The 20654-nt window shown below is 42.0% G+C and overlaps 1 protein-coding gene across 1 annotated transcript; it reads left to right on the top strand.

Moving 5' to 3' along the window:
* The first annotated feature begins 8283 nt into the window (after positions 1-8283).
* Positions 8284-13377, top strand: zgc:194312 (uncharacterized protein LOC794943 homolog). Its single transcript, XM_017723049.2, has 2 exons — positions 8284-9796; positions 12958-13377. The coding sequence occupies exons 1-2, from the start codon at positions 8874-8876 to the stop codon at positions 13016-13018; spliced, it is 984 nt and encodes a 327-aa protein (XP_017578538.1). The 5' UTR covers positions 8284-8873; the 3' UTR covers positions 13019-13377.
* The last annotated feature ends 7277 nt before the right edge of the window (positions 13378-20654 follow it).

Raw genomic sequence — 20654 nt, forward strand, 5'->3', positions numbered from 1 at the left:
AAAGGGTTCTTATGAGGTACAATGTTCTGTTTTTTGGACATGTCCTGGCCTGCATTTCTCCTTTTGCAATGATTGTATGTGCCTGCTGTTCCTTAGAACCGTTAGCTTTGGGAAATAAGCACTCTTTCTTTAAAATAATTAGATAATAATTCAGGTGTATTGTGTCACCTGGTGACAAGGCTTTTGCTTTTGGGGGTGGGGTGGGTTTTTTTTTTTCCTTTCTCCTATAGTCAACCATTATCAATATGACATACAAATTTCAATATGGAAAATCATATTCTTAATGTGATGACATTTAACGTCAGAGGTCTAGGTCACCCAATTAAACACAAAGTGCTTACATTTTTGAAAAGGGAGAAGGCAGGGGTTGCCTTCCTACAGGAGAAACATCAGTCCAGCGAGGAGCACAAAAAGCTTAAGAGAGATTGGGTGGGACAAGTTTATTTTTCAAGCTTTACGAGTAACAAAAGGGGAACGGCAATACCATTTATTTTTAAAGAACAAATAACTGACTGTGAGGGTAGGTATCAGAATCAGAATCAGAATCCTTTATTGATCCCAGAGGGAAATTGCAATTGTTACAGTTGCAACCATTTATGTAAAAGAATAAAACACTTTAATAATTTAAAACAAAGATAAAGAAAAATTTGTACACAAGAGTTAAGTTCTTATGAATATAGTAAAGTGGCAGTGACTGTGATAATAAATATCAAACATCTAGTATAAGAAAGTTCAAATTATTGTACCTCTCAGTTATTGCACACAATTATCATTATTATTACACATATGAACAGTACTGTTAGGTATTGAGTTTTGCACAGATGAACCACACTTTGTGAACCACACACTGAGAGAGGAAGTAAGAATGACTTCCTGTGGTGCTCTGTTGTGCATTTTGGTAGAATGAGTCTTGCACTGAATGAGCACCTGTGTCTCATCACAGTATCGTAGAGTGGGTGGGAGCTATTGTCCATAATGGCCTGCAGCTTAAGCTTATGCACGGCCGTCAGCGAGTCCAGCTCCACACCCACAACATCACCGGCCTTGCAGATCAGTTTGTTGATTCTGTTGGCATCTGCCACCCTCAGCCTGCTTCCCCAGCAAGCAACAGCATAGAGGATAGCACTTGCCACCACAGACTCATAGAAGATCCTGAGCACAGTGCGGCAGATGTTGAAGGACCTCAGGCGCCTCAGAAAATAGACATGACTTTGGCCCTTCCTGTAGAGGGCGTCAGTGTTCTCAGCCCAGTCCAGTTTATTGTCCATATACACACCCAGATATTTGTAATCCTCCACACTGACCTGTGACCCTGATGGACACAGGGGTCACCGATGCCTTGTCCCTCCTCAGGTCCACCACCAGTTCCTTTGTCTTTGTCACATTGAGCTGCAGGTGGTTCTGCTCGCACCATGCGACAAAGTCCTTCACCGTCACCCTGTACTCTTCCTCACCACAACAACTATTGCAGAGTCATCAGAAAACTTCAGAAGGTGGCAAGTCTCTGTGCAGTAGCTGAGGTCCATGGTGTAGAGGGTGAAGAGGAAGGGAGAGAGGACAGTTCCTTGTGGAACTCCAATGTTGCTAACCACTCTGTCTGACACACAGTGCTGCAGGCGTACATACTGTAGTCTGCCAGTCAGGTAGTCAACAATCCAGGGCACGAGGGGGGCCTCTACTTGCATCACTATGAGCTTATCACCCAGAAGAGCATGCCAGACAGTGTTAAATGCTCTGGAGAAGTCAAAAAACATTACCCTCACAGAGCTCGCTGGCTTATCCAGGTGAGAGTATACTCGGTTGAGCAGGTAGATGATGGTGTCTTCAACTCCCAGGCAGGGCTCATAGGCAAACTGGAGGGGGTCCAGAAAAGGCTGGACTACGGGTCAGAGCTGATCCAAGACGAGCCTGTGGTCTTCATGACATGGGATGTCAGTGCCACTGGCCTATAGTCCTTGGCGTCACTGGGTTGCGGCATCTATGGAACAGGAACAATGCAGGACGTCTTCCACATCATAGGGACCCCCTGGAGACTCAGGCTCATGTTGAAGACATGTTGCAGTACTCCACAAAGCTGGGAGGCACAGACTTTAAGCACCCTGGGGGGACCCCATCAGGGCCTGCAGCCTTGTTTGTGTCGAATCTCTTCAGTTGTCTTCTCACCTGGTCAGCAATGAGACTCACTGTAGAGGTGATGGGTGGAGGTGTGAGATGGACTGTCACAGGAGGGGGGCAGGCTATCAGGAGGGGGAGGTGGGTGAGTGAATGGGCTGCTGAGGACTGGCAGCAGAGGAGTCAAGATGGGGGAGGACAGAGCCTGCAGTGTCAGATCTGTTAAAGAACAGATTTAGCTTGTTGGTCCTGTCCACGCTGCCCTCTACACCTCTGTTGGCAGCTCTGTATGCGTCCTTAACATTAGCATACAGTAGATCCAGTGTTCCTTCCTCTCTGGTGGGACAGTCCACATACTGAGTGAAGTTTGGTAGTGCCTTAGCCATATTGACGTGGTTAAAGTCACCCGATATGGTGATAAAGGCACTCTGGTGTTGAGTTTGGAGACAGTTAGAGATAGTTGAATAAATGACATCACACGCTGACGTTGGGTTGGCAGAGGGGGGGACATAAACAGTCACGATAATAGCATGTGAATACTCGCGTAGTAAATAATACGGCCCAACAACCAACAGCTCAATGTCCGGGCAACAGGCACGTTCCTTGATAGTAATGTGACCAGGGTTACACCAGCAGTTATTAACTAGCACAGCGAGCCCTCCTTCTTTACGCTTACCGCTCTCGGTGCAGCCCCGGTCGTCCCGAATAGTCTGGAAGCCATCGATGGAAACATTGTCATCCGGGATGTCCTGGTGTAGCCATGTCTCCGAAAGCACATTAGACTACACTCCCGCTACTCCCTCTGACTCCTGGCTACTGCTGTTAGCTCGTCCATCTTATTAGCCAGCGACCTCGCGTTGCCCATGATGAGGGAGGGGAGACGCGGCTTATATCCCTTCTTCTCCATAAGCCTCCAGTATGTATTGGTTCGTGGGCTTCTTTACAGTCAATTCTCATTGCTTAATATCTATGCACCAAATGAGGACTGCCCTAAATTTATGACAGATAAGATCACCCTGTTTATCAGTGTAGCAGGAGGGGTTTCGTAATAACCCCACCTAAATTGCTCTGGCGCTGAGAAATGGTGTGGGTGCTTTAAATTGCTGGGCGGCCCCTTGACGTGCTATATCTAGGCAGGGGACAGCCACCTGTAGGTGCATTACCTGTCATTTCCCCCTCCCCTTCTGGGGCTTCTGACTTCTGCGCCAGCGGCGTTCAGCGTGGCTTGGATTTGTCTCTCTTCGTGGAGCACTTTTCAACAATTATTGGCTTCATTGGCTTGTGGCTTCATCGCCGACCCAGCGTTTTTCTCTCCGCGTCTGGCAGCGCAGTTTCACTTTCATTGTAGGTAAGCGTATTTATTTTATAGTCATTTCGGCTGGGTAACTGATTTTAGCTAACTCTCTCTGGGATTGTGGGTTAGTGATATTAGTAGCGGTGCTGCACCCTGTGGCTGCTGTAGCTGCTGTGTCTGAGGCCTGCTCTGATCATCACCGCAAAGGAAATTGGCATGCGGTATGTGGGTATGTATACAAGCTGTATCCATTAAGATGATTTTCACTTTGAGTCGACCATTTTAGCTTTTTTGTGTATTTTATAGGTCCTCTAGCCTGGACTGTGGTGTTGTGCTTGCAGTTCCCTGCAGTGCTGCTGTTTTGTCAGTGCTTAAATTCTAAGTTTGGTTCTGTTTTGTTGAGTTTTGGTTTTAGTTTTGTTCTGGTCCAGAAACTTGGCTTTGTCTTCTAGTGTTCAATTTTGTCTTAATGTTTTGTTTAAATGTACTGTTCTGTCTTCATTTTTTATTTTACTTTATTAATTTATCTACTGGTTTGATTTATTTCTTTAGTGTTTTGACCTTTTTATTGATTGTGGTTTTCATAATTGTTTTTTTTGTTTTTGTTTTCATTAGTATGTTTTTTAATTCAGTTTTCTGAGTATTTTGATTTGTGGCATATTATTTGAATCTTGTATTACTGCAGTGAAGACCACATAATTTGTTTTTCATTATTTAGTGTTTTGATGGTTAGCATTTGTCTCTTCGTTTGATGCGTGTGTGTGTGTGTTGTGTGCTTTTTTTTCTGGCTGGACAGGAGCCAAGGGTTGAAGCGGGGAGCAGACTGATTTTGGGTGGTGGAATGCTTTTCACTTCTACACTACAGGAGAGCACTTCAGGTGTCATTGAGGTGTGCAGTATGGTCATGTGTGGCATGTAGTGGAGGAGACCCCCTTTTCTCTGCCGTAGTAAGCCCTCAGCCCTGTTCCTTTTGCAGAGGTTTTATTAAAACATAAATGGATACATAGAATTATTAAATTCAATTTTGCTATGTTTTATTCCAATTGTTTGTGTCCAGAAGGGGGCCCATGTCCTGACCTGCCTCTGTGGGGGAAATTTTAAACAATAACTTGTGATTAAGTGTTGGAAGTAAGTCTCTGGTGTCAGTGTGTTTGAACCTGGGTGTCTTTCTTTTTGGGCCTTGAGTGCCAGTAATATTTCCTAGGGGTGAAATTCCCCTAGGTGGCGTAGTTGTGCTTATTAATTTACCCCCTCCACTCTGCCACATCAGCATACTTCAGACTTCTGAATAATTGCTGGGGATTTTTGTTGCATGGACAGTAATCTAGATAAGTCTTTGATGTTAATATGTAACCCTAATGGCCTAGTGGCCACTAGAGAGGCAGGCCTTGTTGATGTATGGAGAGAAATCAATCCCATGTCAAAAAACAACTTTTTTTTTTCAGCCAGACACAAAACATATTCTAGATTGAACTTTTTTCTTCTACCTAAGAAGATTTCTTCTGTCATCTCTTGTAGCATAGAATCCATTCTTATATTGGATCATTCACCGGTTGACCTTCAACTCTCTCTTGCTCAGCAGACATGCCAAACTATGTATTGGAAGTTTAACTCTTCACTTCTTACTTAATAATATCAGACTTTGGCTGGAACAGTAGAGACAGGATGATGCCACCTCCCCTGTCACCCCTGCTGTAATCTGGGACGCAGCTAAGGCTGTGATTAGAGGACAGCTGATTTCATATACTTCTGCTAAGAAAAAGCTAGCAATTAAAAAAGCAGAGCAACGTAAAAAGAAGCTTTGTTCCAAATTAAAATCTCATAAACAGTCACCTACAGATGAAAATTTCAGGAAACTAAATTCTGTTAGAAGTAGCCTCAATACTATTCAAACTGAACATGTTAATTTTTTTCACTAAACAATATTACTATGAATATGGTAATAAACCGAGCAGGCTCCTAGCATATCAGCTTAAAGTGTTCCGATCGCACCATAAAATGTATACGCAACAAAACAGGTCAATTGAAATATGACATAATCACTAAAGTCCTCATTTCTTGATTTCTACACACAGCTATACACATCAGAAAATCCCTCAGTACCAGATATCTGCACATTTTTTTAGAAAATGTACATCTGCCTTCAATTTCTTAAGATGACAAGAAACGTTTGACTTCTCCATTTACTGCAGAGGAGGTGTTGCAGGCAATCATGTCACTGTTTTCTTGAAAGGCTCCAGGGTTGGATGGGTATCCTGTCATTCTATAAGGCCTTTTGGCAGCAGACTTTTTCGAGAATGCAATTCTTCCGGCATCGATGAGGACAGCTGTGATATCTTTACTACACAAGAAGGATAAAGATGATACAGACTGTGCCTCTTTTTGACCAATTTCGTTACTCCCAATTGACATCAAGATCATATCAAAACTATTTGCCCATAGATTAGATTTACTCCCCCAGCTTATTGATCTTGATCAGACTGGTTTTGTGAAGGCCTGGTATGCTTCAGACAATATTAGGTGATTACTTAATATAATTGACTACTCAACCCTACATGCCCAACCAGTGTTGTATCACTTGACACAGAAAAAGCGTTCGATAGGGTTGAGTGGTCATACTTATTCTCCATCCTAAAGAAATTAAATTTTGGTGATAGGTTTTTTGGGTGAATTCAATCTATGTATAGTAATCCCCAATCTCAAATATGTGTAAATGTCTTTCTGAACATTTTAATTTGTTTAGGGGCTGCCATCAAGCTTGCCCACTATCTCCGTATTTATTTAATTTGGCAGTCGAACCATTTGCAGCGGCCATACGGACTAGTAGACAAATTTCAGGAATTACTATTGGAAAGATGGACAATAGAATATCATTGTATGAAGATGATCTCATTTTGTTCTTGACCAGCCCAGAGCAATCAATCCCAGCAGTACTGGATCTTATTAATACATTTGGAAAGGTATCAGGTTATAAAGTTAATTTAACAAAATCCAACGCATGTTGATTAAGCTCTCCAGTGTCTAGTGAACTTGAGTCTGTCACCCTTTGCCTGGGCACAGGAAGGATTTAGGTATCTGGGTGTGAATGTGTCCCCTAAACTTAGATTTATCTCGTATAAACTATACCCCATTACTTCAAAGAATTAAGGAGGAATTTGAACACTGGCATCTGCTTCCCATCTTGTTCCTTGGACGAATCAATGTGTGTGTAAAAATGAATGTCCTGCCACGACTTAGTTATTTCAGTCATTACCTTGTTATTTGGATAAGATCTTTTTAGATCCATAAATAAATTCCTAGAGTCCAAATCATCTTTAAAGTATATCACTGCAATTAAATGGAGGAAATCAATTTTTAATATCAAGAATGAACCAAAACAAGTGAACATGTGAGCATTTAAAAAATAGATGGTCAATAGTTCCAGCCTCTATAAAACAAAATATGCAAGAATTCACTTTAAATTGAAATCTTTCATGTACAAAATGTGTATTTATGGCTGATACTATTTTAAAACTATTTGATATTTGAACTTTAGTAACAGTAGGACATGTTAGCTAAAAGGAAAAGCATTTCCGTCTTAAAGGAACCGCTATATTATTCCTTACAAAGTCTCCCAGAACTTTTTCATTGAAAACCAAATAAACTTGTCTAATCACGACACAGAGCGAGGAGGCGGACGCATATGCGGAGATAAGTGACTTTTATTAAGGGCAAACCCAGGGTCATGGTCATAATGGTCCTGGTTCAAATGGCTAACACGGATGTATGGAGAATAAGACATGATGATAAACACAGAAACTACAACGGGGGCTGGAGGAATGGACACCAAACAAAACCAACAGCACCTACATCAAACAACAAAGACCAGCAACAACACAGGGGAAAACACAGGGCTTAAATACAAGAGGGCTAACAAGGGATAACAGGACACACAATAGGAACACACAGATAGGACTGGGAGGAGCCAATCGTGACAGTCCAACAAGTTAACATCACCAACTCTTACAGAAGGCAAAAACCAGCTTTGTGCCAGTCTGTGTTTTTCTGTGATGTGGTAGGAATTGGTTTGCATATTCGGTCATACCGAATATTGATTGGTCATACCAATCAACTTTATTATGGATTTTCTATTAATGGTAATAACCATGTTATTCCACAGTGTAGAACTGTGAGGTGAAAATTTGTGGGTCAATATCATTTTACCATAATGTAAAAGCTTGTTTGTGGAAGTCCGACAGCTTCACAGGAATTTTAGACATCTCAAAATTACACTTAAGCAAAAAGTAATTCCCTCCAACCTTACTAAATACTTTGTTTGGGATATGGTACCACATAGATTGAGATTATGTTTTTATGACTTAAAGTGGCATTAGTGGCCCAGTACAGACTAATGCCTCCCCCTGAGAACAGGCCTGTGGACCTGAGGGTTCTTTGTGGCACATTGGTGGCCCACAGGTTGAGAAAGTCTCACCTTTACACTAACAAACGGAGTTATGAATAACAAGGGAGTCTCTTTTCTGGAGGAAATATGCCTCTTGTGAGACTCCTTTCATGGCCTTTCACTTGCTAAGTGCCTCCAGAGCCTCTATGGCAACACAATCCATTAGTGGGCGCTAAAGTGTTATACTGTGACTAAGAGAAAGTAATAGTCTCAAAAATGAAAATATAAATGTGCAGCAAATTGAAAAAAGCCCTTGAGTACAGTAATGGAGTACATGTACTACTGTCCACCACTGTAGACGTTTGCTGGACCCAAGACACACACACACACACACACACACTGTCAGAAAAAGGGTACTGTGCAGGTACATTTTTCATATATTAAGGTACAAACAATGTAAATGTACTTAAATGGTACAACAATGGTTTTAAGGTCCAACTGTGCATCTAAAATGAGTTGTTTGTTTTTTTGTCAGGAAAAAAAGGGTATTTGTCCATTTATATAACTTAGTGTTTGTAAACAGAACAATACAATTAAAAGGCTGGAGACAAAAGAGGGGGAGGTGCTCCAGTACAACTTAAAAATATGACTGCAACAGAATGTGGTACAATTATGCTTCATAACTAAAGGTACTGAAGATGCACCCTTGAGGGGAACCACCCCACTGACAGTTTAGTACAATTTTTTTCTAAGAGTGCACAGACACACTCTCACACACACACACACACACACACACATACAGTCGCGAGAGGAAGAGGGCAAGACGCACGCACAGCATTTCCTCAAAGAGCGGCTGAACACAGCAGAGCTGCTCAGATCCGGAGCTTCAGTCTTTGAAGAGCGGGAAAACAAAGTCAGACGAGATCAGAAAAGAAGAAAAACGAGGTAAACGGACCGCCACGGATCCTTTCTAAACGGCATGATGATCACATGAGCTCTCCCTGCTGATCTTCTAATGGATACACTGCTGTTTTTTCATCGCTGTCACTATTTCATGGCTCGCGAGGCGGATTCAAGCTGAACGAGATGATGCCGAACCAAACGCAGGAGGACGCATTGTCTTACGTGCGCGTGCGGGTGTGGGCGTCTGCGGCTGCCTTTCTCATCCTCTTCTTCTTCAACCTGCTCATCAGTTGGACAATCGTGCGCGAGCCGCGGCTGCGCGGCCACGCGCGGTTCGTGCTCGTCCTCCAGCTGCTCGTGTCCGCGTCCGTCTACTTCGCCCTGTGTTTCGCCTTCCACCTCCAGTTGTACCTGGGCGCGCACCTGCCCCCCGCCTCGTGCGCCACGCTCGTCACGGCGCTCACCACGAGCGCCTGCAGCATCCTGCTGACCATCACGGCCATGGCGCTGGACCGCTACGCGGCCATCTGCTTCCCGCTGCGCTACGGCTACGCGAGCCGGGGCGCCTGGCCGTGGCTGCTGGGCGCGTTCACGTGGGCGCTCGCTGCAGTCATTCCGCTCTGCCTGTACCAAAAGGTGCACACAGAGGCCTCGAAGTCCTGCGGCCGCAACACGCTGAAAGGCGGCGAGGTGCACAAGATCCTGTTGATCTCCGCGTGCACGCTGTTGATCCTGTACAGCTACGCGCGCATCCTGTGGGAAGGGCGCCGCCTGGGCGTGCTGAACCGGCGCAACCGCGCGGCCTGCAGGACCATCGCGCTGCACGGCACGCAGCTGGCCGTCTACATCCTGCCCAACTTCGTCAACTTCGTTCTGCACGTGCTGAGAAACAACAAATCGCTCAGTGATGCCGCCAAGGAGCGCTTCGCTGTCATCGCCTTCGTCTTCTTCAGCCTGGCGCAGTGCATTGCGCCCGTCGTGTACGGACTGCGGAAAGAGGAGCTGCTCGAACAGGTGGGGCACCGCTTCCCCCGCCTGAACTGCAAGCTCAAGAGCCTCCTGGAGTGGACAGTCAGGGCGGTCCATCCTCACAGAAGACAGCAAAGGTAGGAGATACACAGCCTCCACCATTCACCTGGACAGTAACACAACAAGGTCTTTATATATGTAGCTGCATCTACCAGTCATTGGTCAAGAACCCCCTGCCCTATTCGTCCACCATAGGATGTTATTTGCGTGGTGGACCATCCAGGGACAAGTGGTAGAGGAATGGTAGTCTGTGTGACACTATTAGGGATTTTATCACCACTTAATGGGTTGGGAGTGGTCCACCAAACAAAATTATCCAGTAAGCAGTGACCCTGTGGTCAGAAACTGACCACGGAGAAAGGCTAGGGCAGGGGTGCCAAGTACTGGTCCTGGAGATCTGTCAGCCTGGGGGGTTCAGGTCCTCCAGATGCTCCATACCAGAAGGCTGTTGTTATTTCATAAGGTTGGGGATGAAGCTACAGGGTGGTGCACACTTACACAGAAGGTTCTTTAAGGGTTCTACGAGGGAGTGTGTTCTAATAAACTAATCTGTAAGTGCCCAGTGTTTATAAACCCCATCAATGCTGCTGCATCTTAAAAATCCATGCCTTGCAAAGCCTTGCAACACACACCCTTATGCCACTACCATGTTGATGTCACATCAGTCTAAACAAACACCTGGTCAGCAGTGGCCTTGTGGTGGGTGCTTTCCTTTGATAGATAGTCTAGATGAACTGTGCCCAACAGCATTATGCTAAATAACACCTGGTATTCCGGCTCCCATGTTGGTTGGCTGCTAATGTGCTGATGGCATCTTCGGTGGCAATAAATTCTTCTGGAAATGCTTTTTTATAGACTGGTAATGTCGTTGCTTTGAGAAACGAGCAACAATACATTCTTTTCACAAGTCATGAGAAACTATGCTGCGGCATAAGGACCAACTGGGTGAACTAATTTGTTGCAGTACCATCAGGGGGTCCAAGAGGTTTTAAGGGGTCCTGGTCCCACCTGGTTTTCACACCTTGCTCAACACATGGGCTACAGTAGGTAATTGCGTGCCTACAAAGCAAAGTGTCCGGTAAGAATTTTTGGTGCTTTCAACATCTCTGGGAATTATTCATTTTTCTAGACAAAAAATTCCAGTCATATGAGTTAATGTTTCTCTCTATCATAACTAAACATTTTTGGCTTATGACCTTTCCAGTCAGCTGGCTGCTACATTCAAAATGAGCAGTTTAATCAGTTGGTCTCAGCCTTCAAACAAAGGATCACATATGCTTCTGTTTGGTTAGAATGAAACTTTCAGCCACACCCGCACTTTGCAGATAAGTCTGGATCTCCCTGGCCTAAGATAGTGCTGCTTCAACTGTGTAGTGCACCAGATACAACAGCCAGTGCAGGTACTTTCATAGATAAAATGCAGCAAAATGGAAAGACAAGAAAAAAAAAAAATATATATATATATATATATATATATATATATATATACCCCATGACCCTGACGGAGAAGCGGCTTAGAAAATGGATGGATGGATATATATATATATATATATATATATATATATATATATATAAGGGAAAGGAGTATTATTAAAATACAAGAAACACATTATTGATAACTAATGGCCTGACATCTTAAGTTTGGTTTCAAAATAAGATACAATGGCGGCAGATCATAGGTCATTAGGCTGTTCCACAAAGGTGGACTATAATGGCTGAAAGTTTGGATCTGACTCTGGGTCTGAATAAAATGCAGCTGCCTGATGACTTAAGGGTTCTGTTTGGTTTATACACAATGAACTGGTACTGGTTTCAATGTTATATACCTACCAAATAAATAACTTGAATCAAATAACTTGGATTCTCACAAACATGAGGAATACTGGGACCCACCTTGAAAAAACTAAAATGTACATACAAATATGATGCCTGGTTAAATAATAATCAAACATAAACCAGTATTATTTAATTGGTATTAAATGCATTTTTTAGCAGCACTTTCCAATATAAGTGACCAAATTCTTATCACCACACTACAGTAAGGTTTCAAGGTCTGTAAATAACATATTAATAAAAGTATTTTAAAGCTTATTATTGAAAATCTAGTGTTTTGCAATTTAATCTCACTTCTGAAACACAGTGATCCCCAGTGAGGTTTATGTTTTTACTTGAGTCACAAAACATTTTTTGTTGTTTTGGTTCACATCCTTAGAGCTAACAAACAAAACAATATTGCACAGTACGGTAATGTGAATTTTCATAAAAAATGCCAATAAGCTAATGCCAATACAGGAGTAGATACATTGCGAGTTGTGGGAGATGTGTTAAGCTGATTGAGTGTCTGGTTTCTAAATGAGCAAAATGAAATGTAAACATGTTAAATAAGTGGGAAATTAAATACACGCGGAGCTTTATCATCTAAGGCCTATAACATGCATGTTCCCCATTACCCTGGACTTACCCTCTGTCACACAGACTGTGTGTGTGTGTGCGTGATCACATCATGAATGTCTGAAGACTCTGCAGAGCACATGCAGTGTGAAGTCATGAGTCACTAGTATACAGCCAGAGCTGGTTTTGTAAAATGTGCAAAGGGAAAGATTAGCACTACTTGGAATCAGTATTGAGTATTTTTTATCATTTTAAACCGTGCTTTTAAACCCCTGATTACTTGAGCAGAACAGTAAGAGGAAGTGGATTTCTAGGAGAATATGTTCTGTTATTTTGGTTATGCACATCTATATGTGGTCAGTTGTCTTAGATTAGATCACACACACACACACACACACACACACACACACACACACACACGCACTCACACACACACACACACACACACACCTATATATATATATATATATATATATATATATATATATATATATGAGCCTAATTTAGTATTCCAAAAAAGGGTCCTCCCGCTAGCTCAACTGAGTTGACAGTTTGACACTAAGTTTGGCAGGCTTTTACAGCCATTTTGGTTTCATATTAGAACAGCATTTTCCGAGTACAACAGCCAGCGTCTGTCTCATGTCTTTGTTTGTTTTTGTTTTCAACTTCTCTGCCAACCCACCTGTCAAACATTTTAGAACAATGGGAAACCCCACCACAAGACCACAGAGCCACATCTAACAAACTCATTTTAACCCGGGGCCTTTCTTAGTGCATGTTTTATGATTAATAGCATGAATAATCACAAATAATCATGACCAAAATGACATCGTTGTCTCTGTTTCAGGGAAAGGAGAATGACATCAGAGACTCTTCTATCAAGGGAGATATCACAGACAACTGTATAACCATTGGGACTGATTGCTTTAATGCAGCTAAAGAAGGCTTATTCCTTAACTGAACTGTGAAAAGATTAAACAACCATGGACTTACAGAATAAACAATCTTAAAGGATTATTTCTTAACGGAACTGTGAAATGTTTAAAAGGCCAGAGAAATGACTTATTTATGGACTGAAGAATCTCATGTTCAATTAAGTGGCAGCTACCCGGAGCAAAGCTGAAAGCCTGCAGTTTTTCACTTTAAGACTTTCGCCCCTAGAAAGCTCTGCTCCATTACTAAGGATGCTTTGGTGTTCGTCTGGACTCTGGAGAATAATAACTATTTGTACAGTGTCATTCACACATTAAAACCCCATTTAAATTGCGTTCTGCATGTGTTTCTATTATTCCCATGGACTGCTTTGCTGGTCGATATGTGTTGCTGTCAGAACAAATTTCACCCACATAAAACACTTTTCTCATGTTTCATTTTTCTGCGTTTTCCCCACTCGCAAAGTTTATGTGGTTTTATGTACCAAAACCAGCCATAATTAGTTAATAGTTAAAACATAATAGTTTTCCAAGCTGTTTTTATTCCTTAGAATTAAACATGCTGTTTTTTACCGTGACAATAAGGATTTTTTTCAGTTGCAAGCTGAAACACTCCTTATTACTTCACTGTGAAGTAGGCAAAACAGGCAGATACATCTTAATGTGGGGTTTTGTGACGTCAATTCCAAACAGTTGTTTCTGCAGTTTAGTGTTGACTGTGTGGGGAGTGAGGAGTGGGTTTTGGAACATTAATGTTTATATGCTACCTCAAAATCTTATTTATTTAATAACTTCTTTAAGTGCACAGAATTCTGTTTTGCATGATTTTGACCCTGTAACTTTTAATTTAATGTTACTAGATTTGATTGCAGGTAGTTCTGGACCATCTCTACTGGTCCATTCATCAGAAACCTTGCACACAGTGGAAAAAAAGTGTTATGGAGTGTTATAGATTTGATCTGACGATCATGTATGGTATTGTGTGTTTATTCATTTTAATCAGTGCTGCCCAAAGTGGGGCCCACAGGCCAATGTTAGCCTGTAAGGATGTTTGATTTGCCCCAGCTGAAAGTTATCCTAACTTCCTTACATTTTTAAGGTTAAAAATTTTGTCTATTTTAAAGTAATTTAGTTACAAAATATAGCATCATGTGCTGAACCCGAAAGGCAAGTTATGAGCTGTATTAAGTTAAAGGAGAATGACAGCAGCATTTTACAGTCACTGTTCATTAAAATAGTAAGCACAGAATGCATTTTAACATTCACTGATTTCAGTTTCTGTGTGTGTGTGTGTGTGTGTGTGTGTGTGTGTGTGTGTGTGTGTGTGTGTGTGTGTGTGTGTGTGTGTGTGTGTGTGTATGATCTACTACCTACTACTGTGTATTCATGCATTCATGCAAGTGTAGAGATCAACTTAATCTATCATCAGAGATGATGGTTATGGTTATAGCTGACTGACATTTGGCTGATTTTACCTACACCATGAGGACTTGCAGGCATTCTATAGGAGGAAAGGATAATGCCCCCTTTTTTTGTAGGTATTCTTGCACCTGCAGCTGAATTCAAAGTCCTGTGAAGCATGTCATAGTGCAGCATACCCTCAAACATGAGCATTTGCACTTTGGTTTCTGCATAAATAAAGATATTTGGCATTTCCTGTTAAGCTTACAATAAAAACACCCAAAGCTTCCTGTTGCACTGGAAACCGTTTATTAATTCTGTGATGTTATGCTGCAACAAAAATTCCCATATACAAACAAGAGGGGGCCTAAAAGTGAATAAGAAAAATTATTCACATTTTTGGTTCAGTTTGCTAAGGCATTGTGACAGTTATTCTCTGTAGTTTCATCTTTACTGGTCTATATTACTAGTACATACATCAAAGAGACCTCAAAATTCCTCATATTTCATAGTACTCTACTCTCAGATTAACTCAGGTTTTCTAACATTCATAATTTTTTCTTGTCAATTCAGCCCATTAGCATCACAATTTGTACAAATAACATTAACATTAACAAAAGTTTGCCACTCTTTCCAGCACAAACCGCTCATCTGTAAAAACGCAAACATCAAAGTCATGAAAGGAAATGGGGAAACTACAGTGATCATGCAAAACATTAATCACAAGCAAATGTATGAGATAAGGACTTGATAAGGAAGTTGAATTTGACGAGCCAGATTAGTTAAGGCACAAGAAACGGAAATCAGTCTTGCACATTACCACAAAGCTGCAAGATCATCCTTTGCCCATGAATTTTATGTATACACTACACTCAGCACATGAAGCACCAGTTTCCCATAAATGCTAACGATTACAGTCCGGGTTATGTGAGAGTGATGCACTGGGTTTTTTTCTAACCTCCACTCTCCCATGGATGATTCTGAGACAGGAGCTGCTTTAATAACTCAAATTAACTATACTATTCTATAGTAAAAGTGAAGACTACTTGACTGTAAATGCACTTCTTGTAAGTCGCTCTGGATAAGAGAGTCTGCTAAATGCTGTAAATGTAAAATGTAACTGCCTCAGTGTAGCTTCTTTAACTGTTTACAGCTGCTTTCAACATTTACAACTGCTTCAGTAAACCTGCTTTCAATGTTTTCAACTGCCTCAGCCTAACTGCTTTTACTGTTTACAACTGCCTCAGAATAACTACTTTTACTGTTTACAACTGCCTCAACATAACTGCTTTTACTGTTTACAACTGCCTCAGCATAACTGCTTTTACTGTTTACAACTGCCTCAGCGTAACTGCTTTTATTGTTTACAACTGCCTCTGCATAACTGCTTTCATTGTTTACAACTGCCTCAGCATAACTGCTTTCAATGTGTAACACTGCCTCATCATAACGGCTTTCATTGTTTACAACTGCCTCATCATAACTGCTTTTACTGTTTACAACTGCCTCTGCATAACTGCTTTCATTGTTTACAACTGCCTCAGCATAACTGCTTTCAATGTGTAACACTGCCTCATCATAACTGCTTTAAGTATTTACAACTGCCTCAGCATAACTGCTTTAACCGTGTACAACTGCTTCAGTCTCTAACTGTTTAACTGTTTACAACCGTCTCAGTGTAGCTGCTTTAACTTTTGACAACTGCCTCAGTAAAACTGCTTTAACTGTTTATAACTGCCTCAGCATAATTGCTCTTACTGTTTACAACTGTATCAGTAATCCTGTCTACAACCACACGTCTTCACGCTCAACAGTTTCTGTTGCACAGGAAATGTGTACCAGTTGCTCATTTTCCTGTCAGCGTATCTGTTCCCTGATTACCTGAAAGCCATTACATGCCACAAAGAGTCGCAGGATGTCATTGGTGCGGTCAAAGATACAGAAGACTCTCATATCTCAATTAGGTCTAACAAGGCCAAGTCAAAAGTACAAGTAATGGTAAAAATTTCAGTCATAGTTGTGTTTGCAAAGTGGTTTGGTCTCCATGTTCAACTCATTATTATCATAATGTGTAATAACAAAGTTATTTAGGTCAGTAAACTGAATCACACGGCAACAGTTGTTTATCAGTAGATTTTGTTGTGACATAGAAATAGCATTTTTTATGATTTTGAGTGTTTTGAGTGCTAGAGCACCCCCTAAAGGCCAATCTGGACCAAATTTGGCAGACCTCATCAGAGTCTCATCAATGTCTACAAAGATCTGTAATTTCGAGATGATACCAATGACTGATGAGTTATTGCAATTTAAGCTTGTAAACCATGGCCAAAATGATTAATTGGTAGAGCAAGGCCATCTTCTTCTTCTTCTTTCGGCTGCTCCCTTTAGGGGTCGCCAAAGCAGATCATCTGCCTCCATCTTGCCCTATCCACTCCCTCCTCTACTTTTACATCAACTATCTCCATGTCCACCTTCACTACATCCATAAACCTTCTCTGAGGTCTACCTCTTCTCCTTCTACCCGGCAGCTCCATCTCCAACATTCTTTGACCAATATATCCACTATTCCTCCTCAACGCATGTCCAAACCATCTCAACCTGGCCTCTCTGGCTTTATCTCCAAACTGCTCCACCTTCACTGTCCCTCAGATCTGCTCATTTCTAATCTTGTCCTTCCTTGTCACTCCCAACGAAAATCTCAGCATCTTCATCTCCGCCACCTCCAGCTCAGCCTCCTGTCTTTTAGACAGAGCCACAGTCTCCAAACCACACATCATAGCAGGACACACTACTGTATTGTAAACCTTCCCTTTCACTCTTGCTGCTATCCTTCAGTCACACATCAGCCCTGACACCCGTCTCCACCCCCTCCATCCTGCCTGCACCCTCTTCTTCACCTCTTTTCTACACTGTTCATTGCTCTGGATGGTTGACCCAAGATATTTGAAGTCATCCACCTTTACGACCTCTACTTCTTGCATCTTCACCTTTCCACCTGCCTCCCTCTCATTCACACACATGTATTCCGTCTTGTCTCTACTGACCTTCATTAACCTCCTCTCCAGTGCAAACCTCCACCTCTCCAGATTCTCTTCCACCTGCTCTCTACTCTCACCACAGATTACAATGTCATCTGCAAACATCATGGTCCATGGAGCCTCCTGCCTGACCTCATCTGTCAACCTTTCCATCACCATTGCAAAAAAGGAGGGGCTCAAAGCTGATCCCTGACGTAACCCTACCTTCACCTTGAAACCATTTGTCACTCCAACTGCACACCTCACCACTGTCTCACTATCCTCATACATGTCCTGCACCACCCTAACATACTTTTCAGCTACACCTGACTTCCTCATACAGTACCAGAGTTCCTCTCTTGGCACCCTATCATATGCCTTCTCTAGATCCACAAAGACACAATGTAGCTCCTTCTGACTTTCTCTGTACTTCTCTACCAACACTCTCAATGCAAAAAAATGCATCTGTGGTACTCTTTCTGGGCATGAAACCAAACTGCTGCTTACTGATCTGAACCTCTCGCCTTAGCCTTGCTTCAACAACTCTTTCCCATACCTTCATGGTGTGGCTCATCAACTTTATACCTCTGTAGTTACTGGAGCTCTGCACATCACCCTTGTTCTTAAAAATGGGGACCAGTACACTGCTTCTCCACTCATCAGGCATCCTCTCACTCTCCAGGATTTTGTTAAACAACCTGGTTAAAAAGTCTACTGTCCACCTCTCTCCTAAACGTCTCCTTACCTCCACAGGTATGTCATCTGGAGCAACTGCCTTTCCATTCTTCATCCTTTTTAAAGCTGCCCTCACTTCCACCTTAGTAATTCTCTGCACTTCCTGATCCACTACCTCTCCCCCCGTTGTCCTCCTCTCTCTCTCGTTTTCCTCATTCATTAGTTCTTCAAAGTACTCCTTCCATCTACTCAACACTCTCTGTTCACTCACTAGTACATTTCCCTCTCTATCCTTTATCAGCCTAACCTGCTGTACATCCTTTCCAGCTATATCTCTCTGTTTAGCCAAACGATACAAGTCCTTTACTCCTTCTTTACTGTCCAGCCTCTCATACAGCTCATCATAGGCCTGAGCCTTTGCCTTTGCCACCATTCTTTTCGCTATGCGCAAAGCCTCACAGTACTCCTGCCTATTTCCTTCATCTCTCTGGTTATCCCACTTTTTCTTAGCTGCCTTCTTCTTCTGAATACTCTCCTGGACCTCCTCATTCCACTACCAACTTTGTCTTCTTTCCTCTGACCAGACGAAACTCCCAACACATTTTTGCCAGTTTTTCTCACCACCTTAGCTGTAGTTTCCCAGTCCTCAGTTAGCTCCTCACTGCCCCCAAGGGCCTGTTGCAATTTTCCCCTGAACTGCCTGCAACCATCCTCCTCCTGCAGCTTCCACCATCTAATCTTTGGCTCTGTCTTCACTCTCTTCCTCTTCTTTGTTTCCAATCTCATTCTACAGACAACCACCCTATGCTGCCTTGCTACACTTTCCCCTGGTACCACTTTAAATCTCCAATCTCCTTTAGGCATCTCCTGCTAAGGATATAATCTACCTGTGTGCACCTCCCTCCACTCTTGTATGTCACCCTGTGTTCTTCCCTCTTCTGAAAATACGTGTTCACCACAGCCATTTCCATTCTCTTTGCAAAATCTACAACCATCTGACCTTCCACATTTCTGTCTTTCACACCGTACATACCCAGCACCTCTTCATCCCCTCTGTTCCCTTCACCAACATGTCCATTGAAGTCTGCACCAATCACCAATCTCTCCTCTCTAGGGACACCATCTACCACTTCATCCATCTTACTCCAAAATTCCTCTTTCTCCTCTAACTGACAGCCAACTTGTGGTGCATATGAACTGACCACATTCAAAATTACACCATCAACCTCCAACTTCAGGCTCATGATCCTGTCTGACACGAGCGAGACCATGATGAGTAAAAAATGTCAATTTTTTTTTAGAAATAATTATTTACCTAGAGAGGTCACAGAGTTTCTGTTAGAAACACTATTCAAGTTTCATAATGATTGGTCAATGTTAAGCCTGTCAATTGCCTGCTGAAAGCTGATTGGCTGCAGAATTTCTGCTTAATCAGATGTACAAATGCTGAGCAACAGTTATTTAGTGTTCACAGTGCCCCCAAAGGATGTATGAGACCTTCCTGCTGAATGAGCGCATCATATTTAAGTTTTTCTGGATGAAGGTTTCTCACTAATAGCATTTTAAAATAATTGTGTATTATTCCACCTTGCGATGGACTGGCGACCTGTCCAGGGTGTATCCTGCCTTTCGGCCCGATGACTGCTGGTATAGGCTCCAGCACCCCCAGCAACCCTGAGGGAGAAGCGGCTTAGAAAATGTATGTGTATGTGTATTCCAGAATTAATTTTGTCTCTAAAGCATTTGTTTTGATTGGGCTCGTGTCATGTGCCTGTGTAGTGGGAGGGACTTCTACCTATTGACCAAGTTTCATGTCTTTTGGTTTGGTCTGGGCAATTAATTTTAGCAGAAAAAAATAAGGAGAAGATAAACTGTAACAAATCCAACTATATGCTTGGACCTTAATAATATTTAGTTATTTACTTACTAGTTATTTACTAGTTTCTATCATAGTGTATTCTTAAATTGATCATGAATTTGTCTTGCATCCCTCAGCTAATCAGGAAATCTTAAAACTGAGTCATTTACTGATAAAAGAAGCTAGGCCTATATTAGACAGAGTACCAATTTGTACTATGCTCTTTAAGTAAAAACAATTTTTTCAAGATTCAGTGACACAAAATCAATGGATTGTAAAAGGTAAAAACACACCCAATTAGCCTGCCGTTGGTTTCAAAACATGGAAGTAAGGTGTTTCAGAAGTTGTCTTGACAATTATTGAGGAATAATAATAAAGAAAATAGGCTGTCCTTTGAAAATTATATTTTTGACTTTCAATTAATTTTACTTTAACAGCCAGTTAACATAGCTAATCTAGTGAACTAACTGAGCTAACCTGTCAGGTGGATAGCCAATGTTTTTATATGCACATGTACTTTAAAATGTTATGAATATGGAGGGGATAGTGAGGGCCAGATCATACACTTCAATGAGGATCAATGACCAGCCTCACCAAGTACAGGTTTGACACAGTCATTGTTAGGAAGGAAGAGAGAGCTGCAGCTGCAGCATTTTTGCAC

This window comes from Pygocentrus nattereri, chromosome 2 (genome assembly GCF_015220715.1).
Source record: "Pygocentrus nattereri isolate fPygNat1 chromosome 2, fPygNat1.pri, whole genome shotgun sequence".
NCBI classification, from domain to species: Eukaryota; Metazoa; Chordata; class Actinopteri; order Characiformes; family Serrasalmidae; genus Pygocentrus; species Pygocentrus nattereri.